Genomic DNA, 25494 nt, shown 5'->3' on the forward strand with positions numbered 1-25494 from the left:
TGCCCGTCCCGGGCGGGCGGGACCCGCTTGAGTTGTCGCCGAGTGTCAAGTGCCCCTGGCAATCTGCTGCGCGCCCATTATGCGTGGGCCCGCGGGGTGCTGCGCCTCTGCCCCCGTGCGCCGCCGGCAGCGCGCTCACCGAGGGCCCTCAGGGCTGTTTTTTTTCTTTCCGCCTCGGTGGAGACTGTCCCTCCGGAGGGAGGGGACCGAGGGCCCGCCGGCGACCAAATCTGGGCAGCAAGACCGGGACTGCTCCACCGAGGCCCGCAGAGGGGTTTGCGCTCCGAGCCTCGGAGCAGACTGGAGTTCGGCTGGCCCGGCCCGGCCTGCTGCCCTCGGGGGCACTGGCGCACTTTCCGCCTGGTGTTCTCACTCGGGGGCCATCTGGGCCCCCATCTTGTCTGTCCTCTCCCCCATCACCTGCCTCCCTCTCCCCGGCTTCTCCTAGGCCTCTCTTCCCACCCCTTCGGCTCTCCCAAAGCGGCCCCTGCCCTCGCCACGGTCGCCCTCACAGCCCGGTCCCCGCCCTGGCGTCCTGCTCGCCCAGCCGCGCTCTCGTGCTCTCCCTTCTCCCTCCTCGTCCCCTCCCCCTTCCCACCGGCCAACGTGTGTTATTTTATTTGTCTAGAGAGAGCCTATTTGTTCAGTGATGTGTGGCCTCCTGGTCGCCTGCTTTAATGGGGGACGCGAAGGCTCGGTCTCTGCAGCATTAGCATACAGCTGCCGGCTCTGCGCCCCGCGCTTACTTTTTATCCGGCCTGATCATCACTTCTCAACCAGAAAACAATCAACAGCTCTCAGGGCGACTTCGCAGCCCCTCCGCCTGGTCTTAGCTGGCGCTGGCTCGCCCCAGTCGGTCTGTCTCTGTCTCAAATATTGATTGGCAGTGCTTCCTTCCCTCCCTCACTTCATCTGTGTTTCTTTCGCCTTCCTTCCTGTGATATTTGGGTATAATAAAACCATAACGAGCCATTTCTGGAAAGGAGGCAGCTATACTGTGTTAAAACGTGACATCTGTTAGGAGATGTTTAGGGCATTGGCCAGGCAGGGCTGTGGTCTGTGATTTGGGGAATAAAACTTTGGAAAATTAACTTGGCTGTTTTCTTGCCAGTGTTCTTTGTTGGAATTGTAGAGTTCTAGGATCAGGCAGCGAGCCCAAGATGTCACCACCCCCATGGCAATGGGGATATCAAGTGTTCACTGTCAAACGCATGAGGCCAAAGATTGGGCTCTTTGAAGCCTTTTTGCTTCCCAGCTTGTGCCATTAACTTTATCCTCCAAGCTCTGAAGATTGCCCTTTGCAAGCAGTGCCTACTGACTTTGTAATTCTTGTTCTTAGGAAACCTGCTCTGCAGCTATAAAGCTTTGAGGGCAGCACATACATGCTGAAAGTCTTAGATTCTGGAAATAATTGAGCTGTGCACTAAACTTCCTATATTCAGGAAATCTCTTCCTAAGAATGGGACAAGGATTAAAATAACAACATACAGGCCCCTTTCTGGGCTAGCATATGTCTGGGAAGTCTTCAAGTGCACCCTGATCCTATGGCTTCCAAGGAAACTTCTTGAAAGGCAGGAAAGGGGAAAGTGGTGGTTATCAAATTCATGCATGCTTTGGTATTAAGGCTGACATTGTCATTGGGGGCCACTTTTATGTGGCTGGAGGCTTTATCATGGTAATCTGTGGTCACAGAAGTCATAAGTGTTGATCCTCTACTGAAACCGGTCTGTTAATCTTCAGCCCAGGGTCTCTGGGCCTGTCACAGCATCTCTGTCATTTGCTGATGAGTTTGACCAGGTCCTCTCAGGAAGGGACAGGAAGGCATCCCCAGCAGGCCAGCTCGCCAGCTTGTGTATTGGCTCTGATGGAGGAGGGGGCCAGGAGAGATGGTTTCCCACCCAGAGGACACAGTGTACCATATGGCAGCGTTGGGCCCTCCCCCTACATGCCCGCGCATTTGGTAAAACATCTCTGCAAAGGAATTGGTGGCGCTTATGGCTTGCTTTTGCCTGCCTGGGGAAAATCAGAGCCCAGTGTTCTGGGATAATTTTGCTTTTGAGATGTATCAAGCAGCATGAAAGTTCCATAATTAAGCAGTTTGCCACCCGAAGTTGGATAATGGGTATAAGACCAGCTATCTCTTTTCCTCATAATTGCCAGGCGATCCTTGTAAGGGTGCCAGTTTTTGCTAGATGTTAACATACATATAAAATATCAACGAAAACTGGAATTGTGTTCATGAAAACTTTAATCCTTGCTGTTGATTAAAAAAAAAAACTGTGGCACCCCTGTGCTAAGCGACCCTAATAAGCGGAAGCAGTCTTTTGTGTGGGCAGGGCTGGTTCCTGAACGCACTTGCTGTCCAGTGAGCAATTAATTTGCTTTGTTTGTAAAAGTGAGTTTCTGATCCACATTATAGGTGACAGGTACCAGGGGTTCCCCCCACCCCAGGGAGCAACACTGCTCCGGCTCAAAGATGAGCTAGGTGAATTTCCCTCTGCCACTGTGTATCTAAAGCCCTTGTGTGGATGGCTGGATCTTCCAGTTTTTCTGCGGTTCTGTGCTCATGAAGGGGAATAAGAATTAAAAATACAGGGAATGTGATCACAGCCTCCTTATTTTGAAAGGTCAAGGAAGCTTTACTGTCCAATTATTCCATCTGATGTGAGGCTCAGGATTTAATTTCTCATCAGCTGTTTATAGATTTTCCGTTCTGGACATACGATTTTTTTTAATCACCCACAAGGATTGTTGGTTAAACATGCTAAGAACTAACAAGGTCGGTGGCGAGCGTTCCACGGATGAACCATACCCAGGATCACGCCCAAGGCAGAAATGAGTATGAGCCGGTTTATTTGCTAAAGGGGATTCATCTGCCCAGGCACAGGCCTGGTGTCGGGAAGGGCTCTGCCCCGCGGGGTGGAGACGCACGGCGGCGCGCCACCTACTGGGACAAGAGGGAACTACAGGCCTGCGACCTGAGGGGTCGCCGCGGCTCGCCCGGCCGGCCAGGTGCTGCCTAGATGATGCCGGGCCAGGCGTACATGGGCAGGTGGTAGCGGTTGTAGTGCAGGTAGTCAAGGATCCTCTTCTCCACCAGGGGTCGGTAGATGGTCTCCTGGAAGACTCGCCTGAGGTATGTCTGGGGCTCCTCCTTGAGGTAGATTTCCTCCTCCTCGATATGGCGCACCAGCTGCTCTATGGATGGCATGCCCTCCTCCTGTGGAACACAGCGAGGCTCAGGTTACCCGCCCGCAGCGCCACAGTGGACAGGAGCTTTACCAAAATAAACGAGGCTCAGCTGCCCCACATGGAATTTCTTCCCTACCATTTTAGATTTGGGTCAGTTCTCCGGATTCAGCCCAGGCCAGCTACCTCGGAGCTGCATCCCCAGACCTTTTTGAGACAGGATCTCACAGGGTGCGCAAGCGGGACTCGAATGTGTGATCCTTCTGCCTCAGTCTCCTGAGTAGCTAGGATTACAGGCATGCGCCACTGTGTCCAGTTTTAGAAATTATTTTTAGTTGCAACAAAATTTTATCCTGGTGAGGTTTTAAGTGCACAGTTCAGTAGCATTACGTTCACACTGTAGCACAACCGTCACCAGGATCCATCTGCAGGACAGTTCATCTTCCCAGACCGGAAGTCTGTACCTATTAGATGATAGCTTTCCGTTGTGTGCCCCCCTTCCCATCCCTGAGGGAATCTGAGTCTCTGGGGACCGAGGATGAGTAAAGGGACACAGCGCTTGTCTTTCTATGTCCTCTTGGTCCTTCAAGGATGCTCATTTTAAACTCGTCAGATAAAAAAGAAAACCTTAGATGATGCTTGCTTTAAGAATAAGAAAATGCCAGGCATAGCAGCTCACTCCAGTAATCCCAACATTTGGGAGGCTGAGACCAGCCTGAGCTATGTAGTGAGTTCAAGGCTGGTCTGAAGGACACTGCAAGACCCTGTCTCAAAAACAAACAAACAAAAACTCCCCAAACAAACACTGTAAAAATACAAAAGGAAGTCAGGTGGGGTGATGCTCATTATTCCGGCAGGCTGAGGCTGCAGGGTCACAAGTTTGAGCACAACCTGGGCAATTTAGCAATCTAGCAGCACACTGTCTCACAATGGAAAATAAGAAAAGTGTGAGGGTGTAGCTCAGTGCAAGGCCCTGCCTGGATTCAGTCTCCAGTACCCCACCCGCCAGGAATGGAATCGGTTCAACATTTGTGTTCAGAAACTCTTGGCTGGGAAGAGGGGTCCTTCCCTAAGTTACAATTCTTTCCTAAGAGACAGACTGAAAATCCTCCATTCTTAGTAAAGTCATTTCACTGAAATCACTAAACAGAGGGTTCAAGAGAATAAAGTTATTTGAAGTTGCAAATGAGAACCTGTGCAGTCTATAGAGGTTTTTCCAACTTTGTTAATCCAGAAAGTTTCAAGGAGGGGCTGGGGATTTAGCTCAGCGGCATAAGTACCTGCCTTGCAAGTAGGCAGTCGTGAGTTCGATCCCCGGGATAAAAATGAAAAAAAAAAAGACAAAAAAAAAAAAAAAAAAAAAGAAAGAAAAAGAAAAGAAAAGAAAGTTTCGACAACAGACCAGAAATTGTCCTGTGAGCACCTGTGGGCTTGCGGGTCCTGTGGGTAAAGTGCTGCAGATCCGGTTTGTATAAAAAGACGCCCCCAGGCTGAGTTGCTCTCCCCAAGTCACCTGTGTTCCCGTATTCTATTTATTTCAACTCCCAAGAATTCTTTTTATTTCAAACAGGAAAAGCAGTGGATACTTTAGGCCACATCTGGATGGCGGCCCTGGGAACACGGCAGGGAGAACCCAAAGACGGGGCAGCAGACTCGGTGCTGTGCAGCCTGGCATCAGCGTCCCCAGTGAGTGTTAGGGCCACACAAGGATCTCAAGCTCTGACACCACCAACCAAGCAGGGAACCTGGCCAGGCCCATGCCCTGGGGTTCCTTTGGAGCTGGAGACCCTGAGGCTCCTGGAAAGTGGCTCTTTGGCCTTGGGGGTGGACGGGGAGAGCGGGCCCTGGAAGGTCTGAGGGTGGGGACAGCTCTTTTGTTCCCTGGACAAGCACTGCTCTGGATGATGCGGGTCCCTGTGCCCTGGCTTCCTGGTGATCCCTCCGGGAGGTGGCAACTTTCCTCCCATACACACCCAGTTCATGATCACTGTGTCAGCTTCTGTCACTTAGCGTAGTGTTTGTTTCTGTTTTTTTTTTTTATAATCTCTTGAAAGTTCCTTTGTTAATTTTATTTCTTTCTATGTTTTGTTTTAAGTTGACAAATAAAACTGTACCTCTTGCAGGGGTCAGATGTGGATAGGGTCCCCATGGGCACCGTGAAGTTACGGTTATCATTATTAGTATTTTTGCGGCCTCCGAGAGCGAACCCCAGGCCTCTGCACTGGGCTGCCTCCCCAGCCTCAGCTTCACTTCGGGGACACAGTCCAGCGATTCACAGGCTGTGCTTTGGGTTGTAATCTTCCTGCTTCAACCTCTAGAGTTCTAGGGTCACACGGAAGCCACTGCACATCCATCACCCACATCCTTGGCTTTGCATGTGTGGTGCAAATGTCCAAATCCCTCTCCCCACGGCTGTGAGCCACACTGCGCACTGGTACTGGGCGTGGCCACCATCACTTTTTCCTTTTACTGAATCTGTGACTCCCCAGCACAGTATCCATTCTTTCCCATTCTCCACTACTCCTCTCGTGACCACCTTTCCACCCTCGGTTTCCACAAGTTTGACGCTTCAGATTCTCCATGCAAATGAAGTCACACATGGCCTGGCATCCATCTCTCCCACCACATGACCTTCAGGGTCATCCACACGGTCATCACCCAGAGCAAACATGCCTTCATTTTCAGGGCAGAATAGTATTCCACAGTGTATACCACATTTCTTTGTCCATTCACCCATGGGTGGACACTTAAATTTATTTCCATACCTTGGCTACTACTAAATACAAGCATGCATAGGCCTCTTCCTCATACCCATTTCAATATTTTGTATTTTTACCCAGGAGTGGGGTTCCTAGGGTGGTAATTCTATTTCTAGCCTCCACACTGTTTCCCAAAATGGCTCAACTAATTCACATCCCCTCCGTGGGTGTCCAGCGTCTCTCTGGCACCCGTGCTAACTTGCTGCCTCCTTTCTAAGTAACACTGACAGATGTCAGGTGACAGCACACTGAGGCTGCTGCTTCCCTTTACCGAGGAGCAGTGACGTAGGGGCCTCTCTTCACGGCACCCACCGCCATCCGTCTCTTTTTCCCTGGTACTGGATCTTGAACCTGGGCTGCTCTACCACTGCGTCCCCAGCAGGTGTTTTTTTTTGAGACAAGATCTCACTAAATTGCCCAAGCTGGCCTCAAACTGGCAGCCTCCTTGCCTAAGCCTCCCAAGTAGCCAGTGTTACAGGTATGCACCCCACACTCAGTTTGTCTGTCTTTGTTTTGATGACCGTCTATGTGCATCTCCATCCCTTCTAAAGCAGAGTCTTGTTTTCTTGTTACTGAGCTGAGCTTCTTGCCATGTGTGACTGGCGAATCTTCCCGCAGTGCGCAGGCTGCCTGTTTCCTTGCTGTGCGGAGCTTCTGAGGTAGACGCAGAACCACTTCTTTTTCTTTTTGTTGCCTGTGCTTTTGGTTTTACATCTAAAATGACAGCAATGCCAGGGGTGTTTCCCACTGTGCTTCCTGCAGGACTTCTGGGGCCTCAGGTCTCTGCTGAGAACACTTCAGATGGAATTGACTTGCTTGGGGTGCTGAGTGCCGCCTCGTTCCCCCATGTCCCTGGTCTGCCTGGCACCATTCAGTCAGGTGCCTGTCCCTCCCATCCTGTGCTCCTGCTGTCAGAAGTCAGCCACTCTTGAGACCTGTTAGTGACTTGGGCCCTGTCCTGTGACGGTCCAGGGCCATGCCCGCCATGTGGGTCACCTCCGCTCTGCAAGGCCTTCAGGAACCAGACACAGTGGCACCTCTGTTCACAAACTCCATGCTTGCCACAATTCTGGTAGCAAACCGAGTTGGATGAGAACCGAATCAAACTCAACAGTTAGGTTCAGTGTTGACTTCATAGGGAAACTGGATTCGGTTCTCGTCCAATTTGATTTGTGGCCAGAGTCGTGAAAAAGAATCAAGTCTGTGAACTGAGGTGCCACTTAAGTTTTAGGGCTTCCAGATCTGTTTTCCCTGCAGAGATGTTTCATGGGCCTACATGAATTTTACAATTGTTTTTCCGTTTCTGTGGAATTTTTTGTATTTCATTGGAATTTATATAGATATACATTGAATCTGTGGATTGCTTGGTCATCTTTACATTATGAATTCTTTCACTCCATGAACAGAGGGTGTTTCTGTTGACTTGAGTCATCTTTAATTTCTTGAGTTTTGTTCCACCTGTGGTTTGGGGAGGACTCAGGTGACCCTGAAGCTCCAGAGCTGCCTGCAGATGAGCTTCCAAGTGAACCCCACATGGCCAGGTGGCTGCAGTCCCCTCGATGACCTCCCTGCTCCGCTGGGAGTCACAGGGCTGGGGTCTGCGCTCGGCATGCAGTGCGGGCCTCGGGTTCTCCCCTAGGGCCAGAGGCTTCCCTGGTGTCCAGAACAGAGTCGCCGTGCTAGACATCACAGCCCTGTGCTCCTCCTGGCCAACCTGTGGTCAGAGTCACTGAAGCAGGAGCCCAGTGACTCGAGGGGCAGGAGGCCCCAGATACACATTGGCTACGCTGTTGCTGGTGGTCCTGCTGCAGGGGACGACTGTGAAGGTCCGGGCCACCATGGTGGGGAATCATGAGCTCACCATGCAGAACAGTGTTGGGAGCCCTGTGGGCAGCAATGCAGGCAAAGATGGTCCCCTTGGAGCATGGGCTGTAGCAGTGAGAGCAGGGGGCTGGAAGTTGGGGGCCCACAGTTCCTGACATCACAAGCAGGAGCAGGGTCTGCGGGATCCCTGGCATCTGCTCTCTTTGAACTGGTTTCAGTGCTTGGAGCTCTAGTCTCCTTGGCCAGTGACTCCTGTGTGTCCTCTATATTACGGTAAGCAGGTCCCCTTCCCTAATCTCTCTTCAGGCAGATCGCTGTTGTGTCTGCAAACACTAGGGGGCTTGGTGCGTTGATTTTGTGTCCTGCACCTTTTCTCAAGTTGTCAGTTATTTTGGTTTGTTTTCAAATTGTGTGTGTGTGTGTGTGTGTGTGTGTGTGTGTGTGTGTTGCTAGCGATGGAACCCAAGGCCTTACACTCAGTAGGCGAGGGCTCGACCACTGAACAACAGCCCTAGCCCTCGTTATTCAGGTTTTGCTTGTAGTCTTTAGTTTTCCTAAAATAAGATCATGTCATCAGCAAACGTCTTCCTTTCCCACTGGGATACCTTTCATTTCTTTTTCTTGCCTAACTTCTTTGGCGAGGATCTTCAGAATGGTAGTTAACAGAAATGCTGCAGCTTTTCACCGCTGGCATGGTGTTACCCGAGCACTTGGCACAGGTGGCTCTTCCTTCCTTACCATTATGTGTGCAAGTTTTTCAATCATAAAATGATATTCACTTTGTCAATTCCTCTTCGTTTATTGAGATGCTCGCACAGAGTTTGTCTTTCTCGAATAAAGCTGTGAGCCTCATACACTTTGCAAAACAAAGTAGTACTTCATTTCTATTTGGGGGCTCAGTATTATTCCATTGCATGAGCTTGTAGACCACTCGTTTAGGCACTGCTCTGTCGATGGACACGTGAGTTGCTTCTCTACATACGCATGTGCATCTGAATATCCCTTTCAGTCCTTCGGGATGTATGCATGCCTGAAAGCACAGTGGTTGGGCCACAGGGTCATCCTCTGTGTAACTCACTGTGGAACCATCACACTAGTTTCCACGGCATCTACGCAGGTTTACACACCCGCAGCACTTGTGTGAGGTTCCCTTTTCTCCACATCCTAACACGGACTCCTTTCTCTTCTCTCTCTATATCCATCCCAGTGGGTATGAAAGGACATCTGTGATTCTGATGTTTATTTCCCTGATGACCGATGATGCTGCACTTCTTTTCACAATAAAGGTCTTCTGCATGAACTTCTGCCTTTATTTTATACGACTACACAATCTGTGTTAGGCAAAACATGTCGTTTTGCCTTGTCACTACTGCTGTGTATCAGGTTTTGAAATCAGAGAGGGTGAGTCTTTGAACCTTTTTCTTTTCTCAAGACAGACTTGATTTTTGGGGGTCCCCCACATTTCCATGCAGGCTCTGCCATTCCTAGAAGGGATGTCTTGGAGGTTGGATGGGATCAACTGTGTCTGTGGATTGTGCTGGGTGGTACCACGTTCTGCACAGTGGGAAGTCTAAATCCAGGAGCAGAGATGCCTCTCAGTGTCTTCCGGCCTCCTGTAACTTCAGTCACATTTTGTAGCCTTCAGCATCTGGCTTTGTGCTGTCTCAAGAGGGTGTGTGTCATCTGAGGAGCTGGGCAGAGCCCAGGGTGGAGACCAATTCTGAACTCTGCTTCTGATTTCCATCTGCATGGACTAGCGGGCCCCCAACCCACACGTGCGTGGTGCCACATTGGGGGCTCAACCCGCCATCACTGAGAACATCTGGGAAAAAGTCTTAGCTGTACTCAGCACCTGCAGACTTGTTCTTGTGGTTATACCATGAACAGTACAGGGCACTACAGTTCTTTAGCTATCTAACGAAGTATCAGAAGCAATCACACTGAAGCATGCAGGAGGCTGTGTAGGTCTTTATGCACCTTGTGGGTTTCATAGCCCAGAAATACATGAGAAATGTTCGACATCACTGGCTGTTAAAGAGGTGCAAATGAAGATACCCCTGAGGTTGCACCTTACCCGAGAACCAACAGCCATCAAGAAATCAAATAACAAATTCTAGTGAGGCTTCAGAGAAAAGGAAGACTTTTCCATTGCGAGCAGAGATGTGAGCTAGGACAAGCACCGTAGAAATCAGTACACAGATTCCTCAAAAAATCAAAGTCAAAATTCCATTTGTCCCAGTGATTCCCCTTCTAGGTATCTTCTCCAAAGAGTTAAAGACGTCGTTTCTCCGTGATATACGCACACCCGTGTTTATAGCAGCACAGTTTATAATACTAAATCTTGGAAGCAACCTATACATTCATCCACAGGTGAATGAATGAAGAAAATGTGGTACAGTGGAGTACTACTCTGCACAAAGAAGGATGAACGCGAGGCATTTATGGGGAAATAGATGAAATTCGAGGACACAGTGTTAAGTGAGGTAAATCAGACACACAAGTTAAAGCATAGCTACTCATATGTGAGAAACCCAAAGTATAAACAAAATAAGGAACAAAATAAAATATAGACAAAAAAATCAGAGAGATCAATTTTTTACAAAGGGGAAAGGTCTAAGAGATGGAAAGGGGAGAAGGACAGGGAAACATAAAAGAATCAAGATGTTATGCACATGTGCCCAACACCCCAGTGAAAGTGCTCATTATACATCTCAAACATACAGACAAAAACAGTTGCTGACGATACAGTAATGTGAAGAAAAGGAATTGAAGATGGAAAAACGTACTTTTATATTTCCCCTTCCACAAAGGTCAGTGTCTCATCCACAAACATAGCGAGTATGGTTTAGACCAGAAGCACAGCTAAGGTATCTGAATGTTTCTAACCCAAGATAGCAAATGAAATGTAGAAAATACTCCATTTCCTGTGCCGGCTGGCGGCACCCTCAGGGGCCTTGAGGGACCCGTGTGGACCCCTCAGTTTGAGTGATCAGCAGCTCCTGAGTTTTGCACGTGGCCTCAGGGTCCCCATCTGCCTTCTGGGTGTCACCTGTAGGAACCCTAAATGTCTGTTTGCCTCAGACGGAAGCTAGGAGGTGGGGGCTGGCAGCTTGCTTCCCCTGAGCAGCTGCACGGCCACGTGGGCTACCAAGCATCCCTGAGGTCCAGATGCGGACCGTGGGGCATCAACCATTGCAGGGCTGTGCTAGAGTTAGTGAGGGGTGGGTGCTATACCAGAACGCTTGGGACCCCCTAAGGACCAGGCAGGAAGTGAGCCGGCCAGGCCAGCGCCCAGCACCCTTGGAGCCCAGGCCTTGGCCCACACAGCTGGGCTGTAGGCTGTCTACTGGAGAAAGTGGAAATCCATAGATAGCCCCCTCTGGGATGCCAGATTCTAGCTCTGGGATGCCAGTCTAGCTTTGGGTGCATCCTGAATCACTTCAAAAAGAAGTGTCAGGTATAAAAGGAGTGTGTTCTAAACCAGCATGGTGTGCACACCTGTGGTCCCAGCCCTTTGGGGAGCTGAAGCAGCAGGGCCACAAAGCTGAGCCTCACCTGGGCAATTTGCCAAAAGTGAGAGACTCTCTCTAACTAAAAAATAGGAAGGATTCTGGGGATGTAGCTGGCTGTGAGGGCCCTGAGACTGATTCCAGGTAACCCGATGGGGAAAACAAAAACAGAGAAGTGTGTTTTGCCACAGGGATGAGGTTCCTGTGACATCTACAAAGCTACAGGCACTCAGTGTTGGGCCAATGCAGACATAAGACACCTTGGTGCCCTCTGAGGCTGGTGCACACAGCACACCCCCAGTTTCCAGCCAGCATTATCAGCTCATTGTGAAAATTCTACTGCTACTCATAAAGAGGAAAACAAAACCTGCACCCCCCCCAAATAAGTAAAATCACTCTCCCCAACATTGTGTCGCATCCGCACTCCGCTCCTTCTGCAGGAAGGGCAGCTGGTTTAGAAAGCCAAGCCGTACAGTGGGGAGGGAGGGCTGAGCCATCGACCGCTCCGGGCTTTGAGCAGCAGCCTGCGCCCACTAATCACTCTCACCTGCTTGGAGGCCAGGACCTGGCGCAGCTCCTTCCTGAGGTCGATAAAGCGATCGTGGAGCAGGGCCATGCACCAGGGCTCCATGAAGTAGCTGGCGGGGAGGAAGAGGTGCAGTTAGCTGGCAACCCTCTCATTACCACTAATAAAGTATTTACCTGCTTTTGTGCCTTGATAAATTACAGTTCTGGGCCCTCTGCAATCGTTTGCTCATAAAATGCCCCATGGAACAGCCTGGCCAATCAATTTTTTAAATGGATGTTCCTGATGTAAGGCCAGGTTCCATAATTACATTTAAAGTGCTTTAATTCAGAGCTGGGGCAAGACCCAGTGAAGAACCCTGATTTTATCAGAATTTAAAAGCCTGAAGACTTGTAAAGAACGGTGTCTCCATTATCTGCCCTCGTTTGAGAAAAGCAGATTGCAGGATTAACTGAACTGCTGCATAAACAAATTAAATTTGGGTGGACAATAACACAAAGGTTGCTCATCATTAAGGTTTCTGGATGAATAATGGCCAGAAAAACAGGCCACCTCGGTGTCGCAACATGGTCCGTGTGCAGTTGTGCCGGGGCTTAATTGCATCTGTTTTAGGGACTGCTCTTTTGCTGAGTTTTCACTAAAGCTGAGTAAGTGCTGTCTCACATGGACAGCTACGTGGATATCTGTTACATAGAGACGACTGCCGGAGACCTGGTGTGCCCTGGCGGTAATGACCGAGAACGTTCAGGGCAGCCTTCTTTATATTAGCACTGGTGTGGTGGAACAGAAAACCTCAGCTCCAGGTCCCGGGCTAGCCTCGGGTCTGGATGGGCGTTTCGGTTCCTGCCGCTGACGGGACCACGTCGCACACAGGGGAAGAGTGGTCAGAACCCTGTGCAAGTGACATCCTTCTTTCTCCCAAGACTCAAAGCCAAGGGCAGGGTGAAAGTCCCCAAAGGTCACCAAGGCCTTAACAGAGGCAACAAGGGTGTGTGAGGGTCAGCTGTCACCACCTGGATGGGTCACTGCGGGCCCACGCACCTGACCAGAACAGGGCCTCACTTCCTCATTAACAGCTGCCAGGGGTCCGCCCCATCAATCCTACTCCACATCTATGTACCCAGCACTCCCTGGGGACTGTGGCAACAGCAAGTACTAGAACAGCCAGCATCCTGCCCTGTGACTCATGGGCCTGGGCTGCTGAGGTATTCCTCAGGTTACGGCAGCAGGTTACGGGAGGAAGTGGGGGCAGGAGTGTGGTAGGTTAACTAATGGGCAGCTTGTGACACCCAGCTGAGCTGAGCTGGTGTGGTGCGGGATACGGAGGACACCTGCAGATCGCTGCCGACACATAATAGGAGACGTGGAGGGGAAGGTACTGTGCTGTGCTGTGGATTATCTTGGAGGAGCTGGTCACACTGGCTTCCTAATATACACCCAGCTGTTCTCATCCTTGGAGGAGCTTGGGACCTCATTGTCACTGAGGATGGCTGTGGGTCTCTTTGGGAAGCTCTGGTCTTTACTTTGAATGTCGCTTCCTAGCTCCAGTGTGGATCCCTCAGCCTGTTGATGCAGGTCCTTCCTCCCACTGGTGCTGACTTTCTAGCTTCCACCACTGACCTTGGGGCCTTGATATAGACTTGCATGAGACATTGTCATGGCTCCAGGCTTCCAGCTGGACTCACACAGGGCACTGCCATGGGCTCAAGGTCTAGGTCCTCAGCTGGATTCTTTGGGTTTCTAGTGTGTGGACAGATTTCTGGTACTCTTCTGCATGTGACTTCTTGGGTGACTATTATAAAATAATCTATAAATTATGTGTCCTGAGTAATGTAATTCCTTGCAATCCTGACTACAAAGTGCTGGGGCAAAGCACTGGGAGGACAATGCAGGAAGGGCTCTGCTTGCAGCAGCCCCTGAGTGAACAGGGCCCTGGGCCAGGGGGAGTGTGAGGTGGAAAAGCAAGGCTGGACACTGGGCTGGTAGCCGGTTCCCCGGGCAGGGTGGGCAAGGGGACCACGCTCCTCCAACAGACCACTGGAGATGAGCTCAGGAAGGTGGCGTGGATGGGGGGCCACAGCTCTGTGGTTAGTTCTGCTGCCTGCCCCAGGGGCAGCAGTACGAGAGGGAAGGCATCTTTGTGAGCAAAGAGAGAAGAGCCTTGGAGATTGGGACTTAACTGAGCCCCATTGCCCTCAGGCTGCAGTGCTGGACACCCCTATGCCTGGGGCAGTCTGACCCTTGCCTGGGGGGCTTCATGCCCACCTGAGTGCTGTGGGGCTGTGGGAGCCCCGCTGGCACCTTGCTCACAAGCCCAGGCCAACCTTCAGCAGCTGTAGCAGGGTCAGTGCCCACTGGCTGCCCAGTCAGGGCCCACTGGCCGCACACACCTTGGCAACACTCAGCCTCCCTGAAGGTAACTTCCTGATCCAAAGCCTTAAAGTCAGCCTTGGTCTGGATGCCCAGGTCAGCTCTGCCAGGACATCCCTGCCTCGCAGCAGGGTCAGACCTTCAGCCTTCACATCTGGAAACACCCTCATTCCCACAAGAACCAGTGAACTCTGGATCTGTCTCTGTCTCCCTCTGTGGCTGAAGTGCCCCATGTCCCCATCCTTTTGGGTTTGGGGGACCAAGCCACATCCTTCACCTTGATCTCTGTTTCTGCCCCTCACCATCCATCCATGCATCTCCACACTGACACACCAGCAGTTGCCCGGAGGCCCATGGGACAACTCTTGCCATTTTCTTCAAAGACAGAGTTCTCAGAAATGCACTTCCTGCAGGGCCACCCAGCTGCCTGCTCTGGGCCACCACAGCCCCAGAAACCCTGGCCCTGGAACCCAACATCCATATCTGAACAGGGCCTCAGGGCCACAGGGGCTGTTGAGGCTTCTGCAGGGCTTTCTGGAGCTGGCTGGGGTCTGACTGTGCATACCCCATGTGGCTGTTCCTCCCCATCCAAGGACGTGACATGATGGGGTGGGGTGGGTGACCACAGCAACAGGAAGCCCTCACCATCGAGGTTCAGACAACTCGGAATTTAACCAAACTCATTTTGTAACTCATCGGTGAACTGAGCCACACGAAGATGAGTTCTTTTTTTGAACTTGCGCTTGCCAGCTGTCAGGCAGGTACTTGTGCCTCTGAACTCTTTCTCTGGCCTGAAGATAATTTCTTTCAATGCAAGAATTTTAGAACAAAGTTTCACTTTAATCACAGAGCTTCTGTCTAAAACCACATATACCCCATGAGAGACACCTGAGCCTTTGTTCCTGTACCCTTCGTGGAACAGAGCTCACTTCCTCTGCCATTCCTGCTGCTTACTGACAGGCACATGGACACTGGTGGCCTCCAATGCCCAAGGCCAAGGCCTTCCAGGCAAAGGGCAGGAGAACTAAACTGGGCAAGGCTGTATTCATAGTGCCCATCAGCCCGCCTGGGACTTGCTGACATGTACCAAGGTGGGCAGTGCAGAAACAGTTTTTCAAAGAAAAACTTTTAAAGAAAAACATTCTAATTTCCTATTGGAGAGGTAACAACCCAATTTTGCTTTGGGTGCTGCAGTAGGCACTGAGGCTGGGGTGGCCTGCAGGGTCATGCTGAAGGGTCACATCCCCACCACGTCCCCTGGGACAGCCACCATCTGGGCTTCCCTGGTGCTGTTGAGCAGGAGCCAGCCTGCTTCAGGCTCCAGCAGATGCAGCAGGATTGCATGGCCTGGTAGCCTCTGAGCAACCTGCACCATCTGTGCCACTTGATGTTGACTAGGCAGAGGGGAAGAAGTGATAAATGCCATGGTAGCAAAGCCATGTCTTGGTTACTCCCTGCAGGTTGTCTGGAACTTGGACTTCAGGCCTTTCTTTAAGAAATCAGATTAGCTAGTGCTGCTCCCTCTCTGTATGTGGAGATTTGGCTCCATTGCTGGGGATGCCTCATTATCCCACTGGCACCGTGGCACTGCTCCTCCCCGTGGGCATTTGAGTGCCAAATGTAAGGTCTGGGTGAGATGGAGGTAGGTTTGTAAATGAATTTTCTGAAACCATCTTGCCCCATGTCTTCTTCACACTTGTGTGCATTATGAACACCAAAACTATGCCCTGTCTTCCTTTCTTCATCTACCTATCTATCCATCCATCAGTCCATCTACCCCCATCAACATATCCATCCATCTATGTGTCCTTTCACCCATCCATCCCTCCACCCATTCATCCATCTATCCGTCTACCCATCCACCCATCTATCCACTCATCCACCCATCCACCCATCCACTCTGTCCACCCATCTATCCATCCACTTATCCACTCTGTCCACCCATCGACTCATCTACTCTGTCCACTCCTCCACCCATCTATACACCCACCTGTCCACCCTGTCTATCCATCTACCTTTCCACTCGTCATCCACCCTATCCATCCATCTGTCCACTCCCCCACCCACCCATCCACTTGTCCATCCACTCGTCCACTCTGTTCACTCATCCACCCACCCATCCACTCTAACAAGCCCACCAAGGCCTTTGTAAACCCTCTTTCCTTATTCTCAGTGCTTGTTTTGCTCAGGTCCTCTTGTTTGTGTTGTCTTGCTCTACTCTTCAACAAATCCATGCTCCTTATCCATTGTTTTCCCATGAAGACTTAACTGCCCTAAGTGTCTCCCAGAGCTCCTCACTTAGGTGGTTGCAAAATGAAAGGAAGGGGGAAGCCCTGGAGAACCTTTTTTGCCACCAGCCAGCTGCCTCTTACATACCAGTGGTTACACAAATGCCCTGTTAAGGTGGGCAAGTTGGCACAGCGATGGCAGGTCCTTGTGGAAGGGCTGCAGAGGACAGAACCCCAGGAGGGCTGAGGCGAGGGTGGAAGTGTGGTCTCCAGACCTCAGTTTATCCTGGGATGCCAAATTACATGAGCAGATTAGCCCTGACGCTCTATGACAGGCACCCTGAAGACTGAAGCAGAAGCTGGGCTATAAACCTTTCTGTGAGTACAACTTGAATAGCCAGAATCCATACCTAACTGACTGCTTGTATTGCTTGGAGAGAGATCTGGGAAGGTAAGACTGGTAATTTTGAAAGCAACATCTGTGAGATTTTGATAGTCAGTTGTGACTGTCACCTGCTAGGATCTACAAGGTGACAGGACAGTGAGTGCTTTCCAAATGCCCTGCACTGTGGTTTCACAGTCACCACAGTCACCATGGAAGACTGGTGTTTACTGCTCAAGGAAAACTGGCTCAGGGTGCAAGTGGCCAGGGGCTGTGGCTTAAATGTGTCTGTTCCCACCAGAGTGCATGCTGAGTCTGGGTCTCTGGCAAATATGCTGGGTCCAGAGACGCCACTGGCTGAGACCCAATAGGCTAGCCCAACTCAGGTCCCAGCGCCTGAAGGTGCACACTAAAGGTAAAGCCTTGGGGGTAGGTTGACCTGGAGGGGCGGGCCCAGCAGAGGCTGCCCAGGTCTGTGTCTCCCTAGTACACTGCAGTGGGCGGGAACACCTAGCCAGCAATTCAAACAGACTGTGGCTGACAGGGAAGGAAGCTGGGCCTCCTATACACGCTTAAATATAAGGAACAAAGAATATGGGAAGAGGGAGGAACAAGAAAGGGTCCTCAGCCCCCAATCCTGAGAAACATGCAATAGTAGACATGGCACCAATAGATATAAAGCGCTATCTCCAGAGCCTCATAGACGAGTTCAGGAATGAAGTTATTAATGACCTGAAGCAAGACATAAGCAGAATAATTAGAGAAATGCTAAGCACCGCCCAAGAAAAAACAGATGGTAGAATGGAAGAACAGAAAAAAAGGGAGAATTATTTGATGAAGAAAATAGAGAAAACATAGAATACATGAAGCAGGTTCAAAGAGATTACCAGGAAACTAAAAACTCTATTGAAAGCTGGCATAACAACTTGAAAGAAACTAAGGACAGATTATCTGAACTGGAGGGCAGATTTGTAATATGGGAGCATGAAATGAAAAACTTCTTAAAAATAACAAAAAACCAAACAGCAACAATACAAAAACTAGATGATAAGAGGATCTATAACTTAAGAATTAAGAACATAAAAGAAGAAGTAGGGACTCAAACAAATGGACTACAAAAGCTATTCACAGAAATAATCCAGGAGAATTTCCCTAATTTAGCAAAAGGTAAAGATACTCAGATGTATGAGGCATACAGGACCCCAACCATCTACAACCCAAACAGAGCTACACCCAGGCATATAATAATCAAAATTCCAGAAATCCAATATAAGAACAGAATATTAAAAGCTGTCAGAGACAAGAAACAGATCACTTACAAGGGAACACCCATCAGAATTACAGCAGACTTCTCGGCACAAACCATCAAATCACGAAGAGCGTGGGGGGAAATAATTCAAGCTTTGAAAGATAATAACCTCCATCCAAGATTGATATATCCTGCACAACTACCCCTGGAAATTGATGGAAAAACAAGGTGCTTCCAGGATAAAGAGGAACTAGGGGAATTTGCAACCACTAATTCAACTCTACAGAGAATACTGCAGGATAGTCTAAAGAAAGAAAATACCAAGATCCCAGAAACAGTGGCTTAGAGGCCACAATGAATGGAACAGAAAATGAAATGAAGAATGACAAACTGACAACAAACGACAGAAAAAGAGCTCAACAGAAATGAGGCAGAGAAGATTGGAAGGTAGGAACAGCTATTTTGGAGAAAACAAGACATCATAATAGCTAGTGCTGATTTAGTATCATTTTGTTTTGAAGTCCCATCAAACGTGTATTCTTCCATCTCCATTGGTCTTAAAAGGTTGTTTCTTATTGGATTTTATTAAATATGATAATATAAGCAGAAACTTTTATAGACAAGGAGTTTATATAGAAACCATTGTTCATTTTTCTGTCAGTTGGTTCTAAATACCCTGTAATAATGTCATTCTCTTGAATGGTTTTATAGTATTGTGATATGTTTGGTGCTACAATATAAGAAGTTATACTCAAAGATTTCAAGGAAAGAGACACTATGGTAACTATTTTTATGTCAGGATATCTTGTGGTGAAACACTGGTTTGCTTAAATGGTTATGATTTGACCTGCGCTATTCTGTTGTTATGCTCTCTTTTACCTCAACCCCCCCTTTTTTTCTTTTTTTAATTATTTACTTTTTTCTTTTTATTTTTCTAATTAAGGGAGAAATAAAAAATAGCAGGATACATTATAGTAACCTACTTTGATTTCCTATTAACATGATTTGAAATCCTGTATTGCCCTCACCATCTTGTTTTGACTGATTTTCCTCTATTCTGCTTTGCTTGATAGTACCAAGATCGAAAGTATAGGCATAACTGTGAAGACAATAAGAATCATTATGATGCCCATTCCGATTGAGTATTATTTTCTTTTAAAATCCTGTAATGTCTCCAATGCTTTGGTTTTATTCTTTACTGTTTAGTTCAATTTTATTATAACTGCCAATTCTTCTTAAAATAGCAAGAGGCAGTATGGTAACCATTGTTGATCACCTTATATTTTGTTTTTACATTATCTATTATGTCCATCCTTTTGATTTGACTGACTCTGTTCTGATATGTCGCATTTGGTTTTACTCTCTTCAAAAAAAAAATAATAAGAACTGTGGGAGTAATAAAACCCAAAATGTGTAATCGTCATTCTACAAAAAAAAAAAAAAAAAAAAAAGAGAAGAAAGTGCTCTAAAGGTTATAACTACATATATGTTTAAGTGTATAAGATAGATAACCATATTACTGAGTGTTTTTTTGGATCATTGAACAAAACTGTTTGCACTCTCACTGTTTGAAAGTCCACTTTAGGTGCTTCAATTTTGTAACTTGAACAACTATTTCTAAGATGAGAATATGTAATCTATTAACTAGTGATTTCTTACTGTTTATTTTTTAAATTTTATATTACGTGTACCCTTTTTCTGTTTTTTTTTTTTTTTTTCCTTTTTCTCCTTAAATAAAAAAAAATATGCTGGGCCCAGGGGTCGCTATCCCAATGGTCCATGTCATGAGGCAGCCACGTCTGCTCAGAACCAGGGCTTGGTCACATGCCATCTCCACCTCCTCACTCCACCATACCACCTGTCCTCAGTCTCCTGCTGCCAGCTCTTTGCCTCTTATCCTACCTCTGTCGCTTGTCAACTTGAGTGGCCTGGAGCTCGTTGCTTTAACCTCTCCAGCCTCAGTCTCTTGAGCTGCAAAATGGGGACAATGATAGCCCTAGTCTCAAAGAGCTCCATCAGCATGAAGGGACTCCCAGGGGAGACATGGCTTTATGCTTGGCATGGGAAGAAATCCGGAGACAAGATGACTGCTGCTCTTAACTGTCCTGTTTGCTTAAAGGTGCTCCAAGTCTATCTGATGTGAGTTGCAGACTAAATAAATCACAAAACACTGTGTGTTTAAGTGGAAGAAAGTCTTTCTTTGGTGGCTGTTTTCCTCATTCAGTGCTGTCTGTATAAATTAATTTGCCCAGCTTTACAGAGTAGTAAAGGGGTGTTGTGATGAACCTTCATGAATTCTAGACACTAAAATGTTACCTGACAATAAAAAATCTGTAGAAATCATCGAAGTGAGGCCTCAGTTGCTTTTTGGCTGAGAGGATGAAAATCCAGTGAGAGGAATCCCCGCAGAGCTCTGTCTCCGCGCCTGCTGCTAACCCTGGCGGCCGAGGTCCAGGCACCCAAAGCTCGGTGCCTGGATCCTTTCCTGACCTGTGTGATGTTTGCCTGTGTTGCCAGAGCAAGCGGGTGTTGTGTAGGAGCAGTGTGATGTAGCCATACTCTGCTGGAGCTCCTGTGTCAGCCCATACTACGATGGTACCGCCCATCACCCTGGCAGGAACCCAGCTACTGGGGCACGACCGGGCCTGAGCTCCGAGCGTCTCTCCTTCTATTCCATTCACGGTATTCTCTGCACATCTTGGTTTATTAGGAGCTGCATTAATCGAATCTGTAGGCTAAATTAAGCGCCCGGGAAGTTGTCCAGCTCTTCCCATTGATTTGCTGTATGAGCTCAGGACTAATAGTCTGAGGCAAGGTTGGCATTTAGTCCTGCAGGGAAAGGGAGGCTTTTAGGCCCCGGCAACCCTTCCCATACTCCTCTGCTACTACTCAGCTCCTTTCTTAAGAGAAGTAAATCCATTTCCCTCTAATTGGGCTGCAGAGAGCCAGGCCGGCCTCAAGCCTCTCGGCCACTCGGCCTGCACTGGCTGCCGTTTCCTGTCTGCTTTCTGTGGGGCAGGAAGTGGATGTGTGTGTGGGAAGAAGTGGATGAGTGCTTGCAGAAGTCCCGGCCTCCCTCTTCGAGGAGGAGGAGGAGGAGGAGGAGGAGGAGGAGGAGGAAGAAGAGGAAGAGGAGGAGGTTACAGAGCAAGTAAGCCCGAACCCGGAGCAAGCTGCATGCAGGAGCTGCTTGATTGCACCCTCCATGACATTAACAACTCTTTATTTATATTTAAACAGGGCATTCTTAAATGAGATGAATCAGACACAGAGATTAAAAAGCACATAACTTCTCTTGCAGGGGAAGCCCAAAGTACCAAAAATAAAATAAAAAACTAAATAAAAAATAGGCCATAAGAAACAGGGAGATCATTTACACATGGGAAATGGGGGGGACGGGAGGAGAGGAAGAAGAATATAAAGAATTAAGCTCAGGTCAGGCACAGGCACCACCCCAATTGGAATGCAAGTATTACGGGTTGCAAACAGGCACTAAGAAAGAACATAAAGGCAGTGCTTGGTAGAAACGTCACTAACCAGGACAGAATATACACGGCATGTTTAAGACCTGTTTAAAATATTGCATAAGTAATGAATACTTGTTTCCATTTATTTACTTATTTTTTATTTGTCTTTTTGAGACAGGGTCTCACTATATAGTTCAGGCTGGCCTTGAGCTCACTTTGTAGTTCAGGCTGGTCTTGAACTCCAAACGATCCTCTTGCCTCAGCCTCCCAAACTGCTGGGATTACAGGTGTGCACCACCACACCCGGCTTGAATTTGTTTCCATGCGTTCCCTTTCATAACTGAATTTTAAATCAATGTGCTCATATTTTTAATTGGAGTTTATAGGCAATGAAAAACTACAGATTGTTCCTTCGCCTTCTTGGCCGTCTTGGCCTGTCACAGGTTTATAGTTTCTAAAAATCAAGCATAAAAACCTGACTACCGGGGCTGGGGATTTAGCTCAGCGGCATAAGCGCCTGCCTTGTAAGCAGGGAGTCGTGAGTTCGATCCCCGGTACCGATAAAAAGGAAAAAGACAAAAAAAAAAAAAAAAACAAAAAAAAAAAACCACCTGACTACCTTGTTGCTGGTTAACACTATCTCAGGATCCAGACACACCCTCATTCCCCACCTCCCGCCGCCGCACAACACTGAGCAATGCACACATGCTCAAAGTGTGCAGCTGAGTAAGAGGAGCCACATTTGGCAAAAGCTGTGGGGGAAACCGAGTAGGGGGAACACTGTCCCTGTGAGGAAGGAATGCCAGAGACAGGGATTTCCACAGGCTCAGGGGTCACTGACGCAGTGAAAGGCACAAACAGCTAGTTTCTGGGTGGTGGGGTCAGCCTGCAGCCTTCAACAACCCCATGGCCCAGGATGTCCCCTTACTGGGAGGACGCAGCAGAGCGGCACCAGCTTCCCACAGAAGCCCACAGCCCGGCGAGGCCACAAGTGCAAAGACACTACAGGACTGTGACCGGGGTTTCCGGAACGATGTCAGGGAGGGAAAGGGCCCCGAGGAGATGTCCCCACGGGAGAAGCTGTGTCTCTCAGTGGGAAGAGGACACGGTGTGACTGCAAGAAACTGGAATGATTGTGGATTTCACTGTACTGTAACGGTGTCATCTGAAAGCTCTGACCACCAGATGAAGGTCACACAGGGCTGTCGTGACTCTCAGGAGACAATGAAGTGTCTAGAGGCAAGTGGGTGAGGGGTCTGAAACTCGTTCAGACCTCAGGAAAAAGTGGCGCCTTTTCAACCAAGAGTGAGTGAGTGTGCAGAGCTGGAGGGGGTGGGATGAAAGGTTCACCTTCAGGGACTCTAAGGGCTCATGTCTCTTGTTTTGCAACCTCTCAGGATTCAGAAATTATCTTGAAACTGCTATTCTCTGCCTCTCCCTGTCTCTCTCTCTGTCTCTCTCTCTCTTTTGAGACACAGTCTCATGATGCAGTTAGGTCGGCCTGGAGCTTACTATGCAGCTCAGGCTGGCCTTGAAACTGTGGCAATCCTCCTGCTTCAGCCTCCCTAGTGCTGAGATGATAGGCGTGCACTGGTACACCTGGCTTGGTTTCACTTTCTTGGATTACTCTGAGGGAAGTCATGGCCATGAATTAAGTTCTGAAGTCTGTGCTTACTGGACCTCCCTGGCTGGACCATGCTTGGGAGGCCTTGAACCCAGGGCGCACATGGGGCAGGAGGGTCCCCAGCAGCAGGTGGCAGTGACAGCTGGTTGGATGCTGGAGGGAAAGGCTCACACTAGCTCATCATGAAATATCAGAGCCCTTTCCTTAGAGCTAGCACAGGTCTGGGCTGTGATCCCAGGGACTTCTTGCTCACAAGTGATAAAACTGACCTCTGACCAGTGGCCACCATGAGGTTGTCTGGGAAGGACTGAGATGCACCACAAGACCCCAGATACATACCTGATCTGAATACTGACAAGGAAGGTAAAATAAGAGGTCTTGTTAACTTTTTATATTTATTAAGTGTTGGGAAGAACAGCTTTGGGTACATTAGGATAAATAAAAGCTGTTAAATTAATTTCATCTGTTTTTTAATGTGACTGCCAGGGGCCCTGTTCTGTGTCTCCTGGTCAGTGCTGATGCAGGTGCAGGTGTTGTATTTGCTGAACTTCTACTGAGAGAAGTGTTGCACGTGTGGCCTAAATAAGCTGAGACCCCACAGGCACAGGCTTTGAGCCAGGATTGATGTGCATATGCAGAAGATGAGCAGGGGCCTGTGCCCGGAAGCTGCACTAGTGCATACACATAAGTGCTGGTGACAACCCATGGGGAGCATCCCAGCTGAAAGGAACAGCACAGGGTGTGGGATCCAGCACATAGCGCACTGGGGATGCTGGGGGACGTGGGGACTGATTGCTCCAGTGTCTGGCTGAACGCTGCAGGGGGGTGGGACAGTAGATGGGGTCATAGAAGGTCTCACCAAGCTCACTGAGGACATCCTGGCTGGATTAGGCCTAGGTGCCCTGGAAGCAGAGGGCTGTGCTGAGCTCAGCTGCATGGACAGATGTGGAGGAGAATTGGGGGTGCGATGCTGTGGATTGGAGAAGGAGGAGGTTGCAGATGTTCAGGACCCCCAATTCCAGAGGTGGCAGGAAGTGGGGTGTGGTACGATGGAGAGGTGGTAGGGAGAGGGGGGCCCTCCAGCTGCTTTCTTCCGAAGAGCAGGCAGCACGGAAGTGCCTGTGGGCGCCTCAGGCGGACTGTCCTTGGTGGAGGCCAGTGGAGCCGGACAGGGCGGCAGCGGGAGGAGCTCGGTGCAGCACCCTGGAAGGAAGGATTGGGAGCCTCGGGGCCCTTGGGCAGCCCTGGCAAGAGAGTCAGGTGGCTTCCGCCTCTGCCAGCCAGGAGCGGAAGGATCCAAGGATGTCATGTTTTGTTTTTCTTTTCTTTTCTTGTGGTACTGGGGATGGGACCCAAGGAGTACTGAGTTACATCCCAGCCCTTTTCATTTCTATGATTTCTTTAAAATTTTGAAATATGGTTTTGCTAAGTTGATCAGGCAGCCCTCAAAATTGTGATCTTCCTGCCTCAGCCTTCAGAGCAGCTGTGATTGTAGGCCTGCACCACCGGGTCCCAGTCAAGAATGTCTTGGTAAGAGGGAGCTAGAGAGGGTTTATGCCTACCCCGGCCTCCACGCCCTTGACAATACTGTGTAACTGCTGTCTTTTCCCTGACATTGTAGTCAGTTTTTTTTTTCCTGATGATTGGTGATACTGAGAATCTTCACACACTGCTGACTACTTAGAAGTACATGTCTTCTTTGGAAAAATAGTTGTATGAGTTCCTTCTAGATATTGGATTTTAACCCCTTATCAGATGTGTGGTTTGCAAATTTTTTTTTCCATTTGGCAGGTTGCAGGTTACTATGGACTATATAGTAAGCATTGTTCAGAAAACTGTCTGTATATTTGGATTTTATCATGTAAAAATTAATGGTTTTATCTGAAAAATGTTAACAAAAACAATGAGAAGACAAGCCACAGACCAAGAAAAAATGTCTTTGCAAAACTCATCTTTGATAAAGAGCTTGTATCTAAAATATGTAAGGAACTCTTAATAATAAAAAGCAAGCAGCCCGCTTAAAAGATGAGCAAAGCCCCAAGCAGATGCCTCCCCAGAGATGATCCACTGATGCCCAGCAAGCCTTTGGAATCTATGGATCCTGACTCAGCTTCCTACAGCGCTGGGAACTGCAATGAAAAGCCATGGAAAAGGACCACGCCATACCCATCAGTGGGGATCAGACCTGGACACCGGCGCACAACATGCTGGACAGCAGGAACTCTCGCTCCTTGCTGCTGGAAACGCATCTTGCTGCTGCCACATGGCGGACAATTTGGTGGCATCTTTCAAATCCAAACCCGCTCTCACCACACAGCCCCAAACTGTGGTGCCCGGTACACACCCAAATGAGCTGAAAACTTGCAT

The 25494-nt window shown here is 48.9% G+C and overlaps 1 protein-coding gene across 3 annotated transcripts in view; it reads right to left on the bottom strand.

Moving 5' to 3' along the window:
* Positions 1 to 2167: 2167 nt before the first annotated feature.
* The window catches only part of Cfap61 (cilia and flagella associated protein 61), a 262922-nt gene continuing 239595 nt past the window's right edge, over positions 2168 to 25494 (bottom strand). Inside the window, exons 21-22 of one of the 3 annotated variants that reach the window (XM_063248629.1) lie at positions 11829 to 11919; positions 2168 to 3220 (exon numbers count right to left, since the gene is read on the bottom strand). In XM_063248629.1, coding sequence (XP_063104699.1) covers positions 3020 to 3220; positions 11829 to 11919 — 292 coding nt within the window. In that variant the 3' untranslated portion in view covers positions 2168 to 3019. The remainder of the gene's footprint in view (positions 3221 to 11828; positions 11920 to 25494) is intronic. The other 2 variants (XM_063248630.1, XM_063248628.1) reach the window with 2 other exon arrangements.

The sequence above is a fragment of the Cavia porcellus genome, unplaced genomic scaffold, assembly GCF_034190915.1.
Source record: "Cavia porcellus strain 051 isolate PalLab524CR breed Dunkin Hartley unplaced genomic scaffold, mCavPor4.1 scaffold_5, whole genome shotgun sequence".
NCBI classification, from domain to species: Eukaryota; Metazoa; Chordata; class Mammalia; order Rodentia; family Caviidae; genus Cavia; species Cavia porcellus.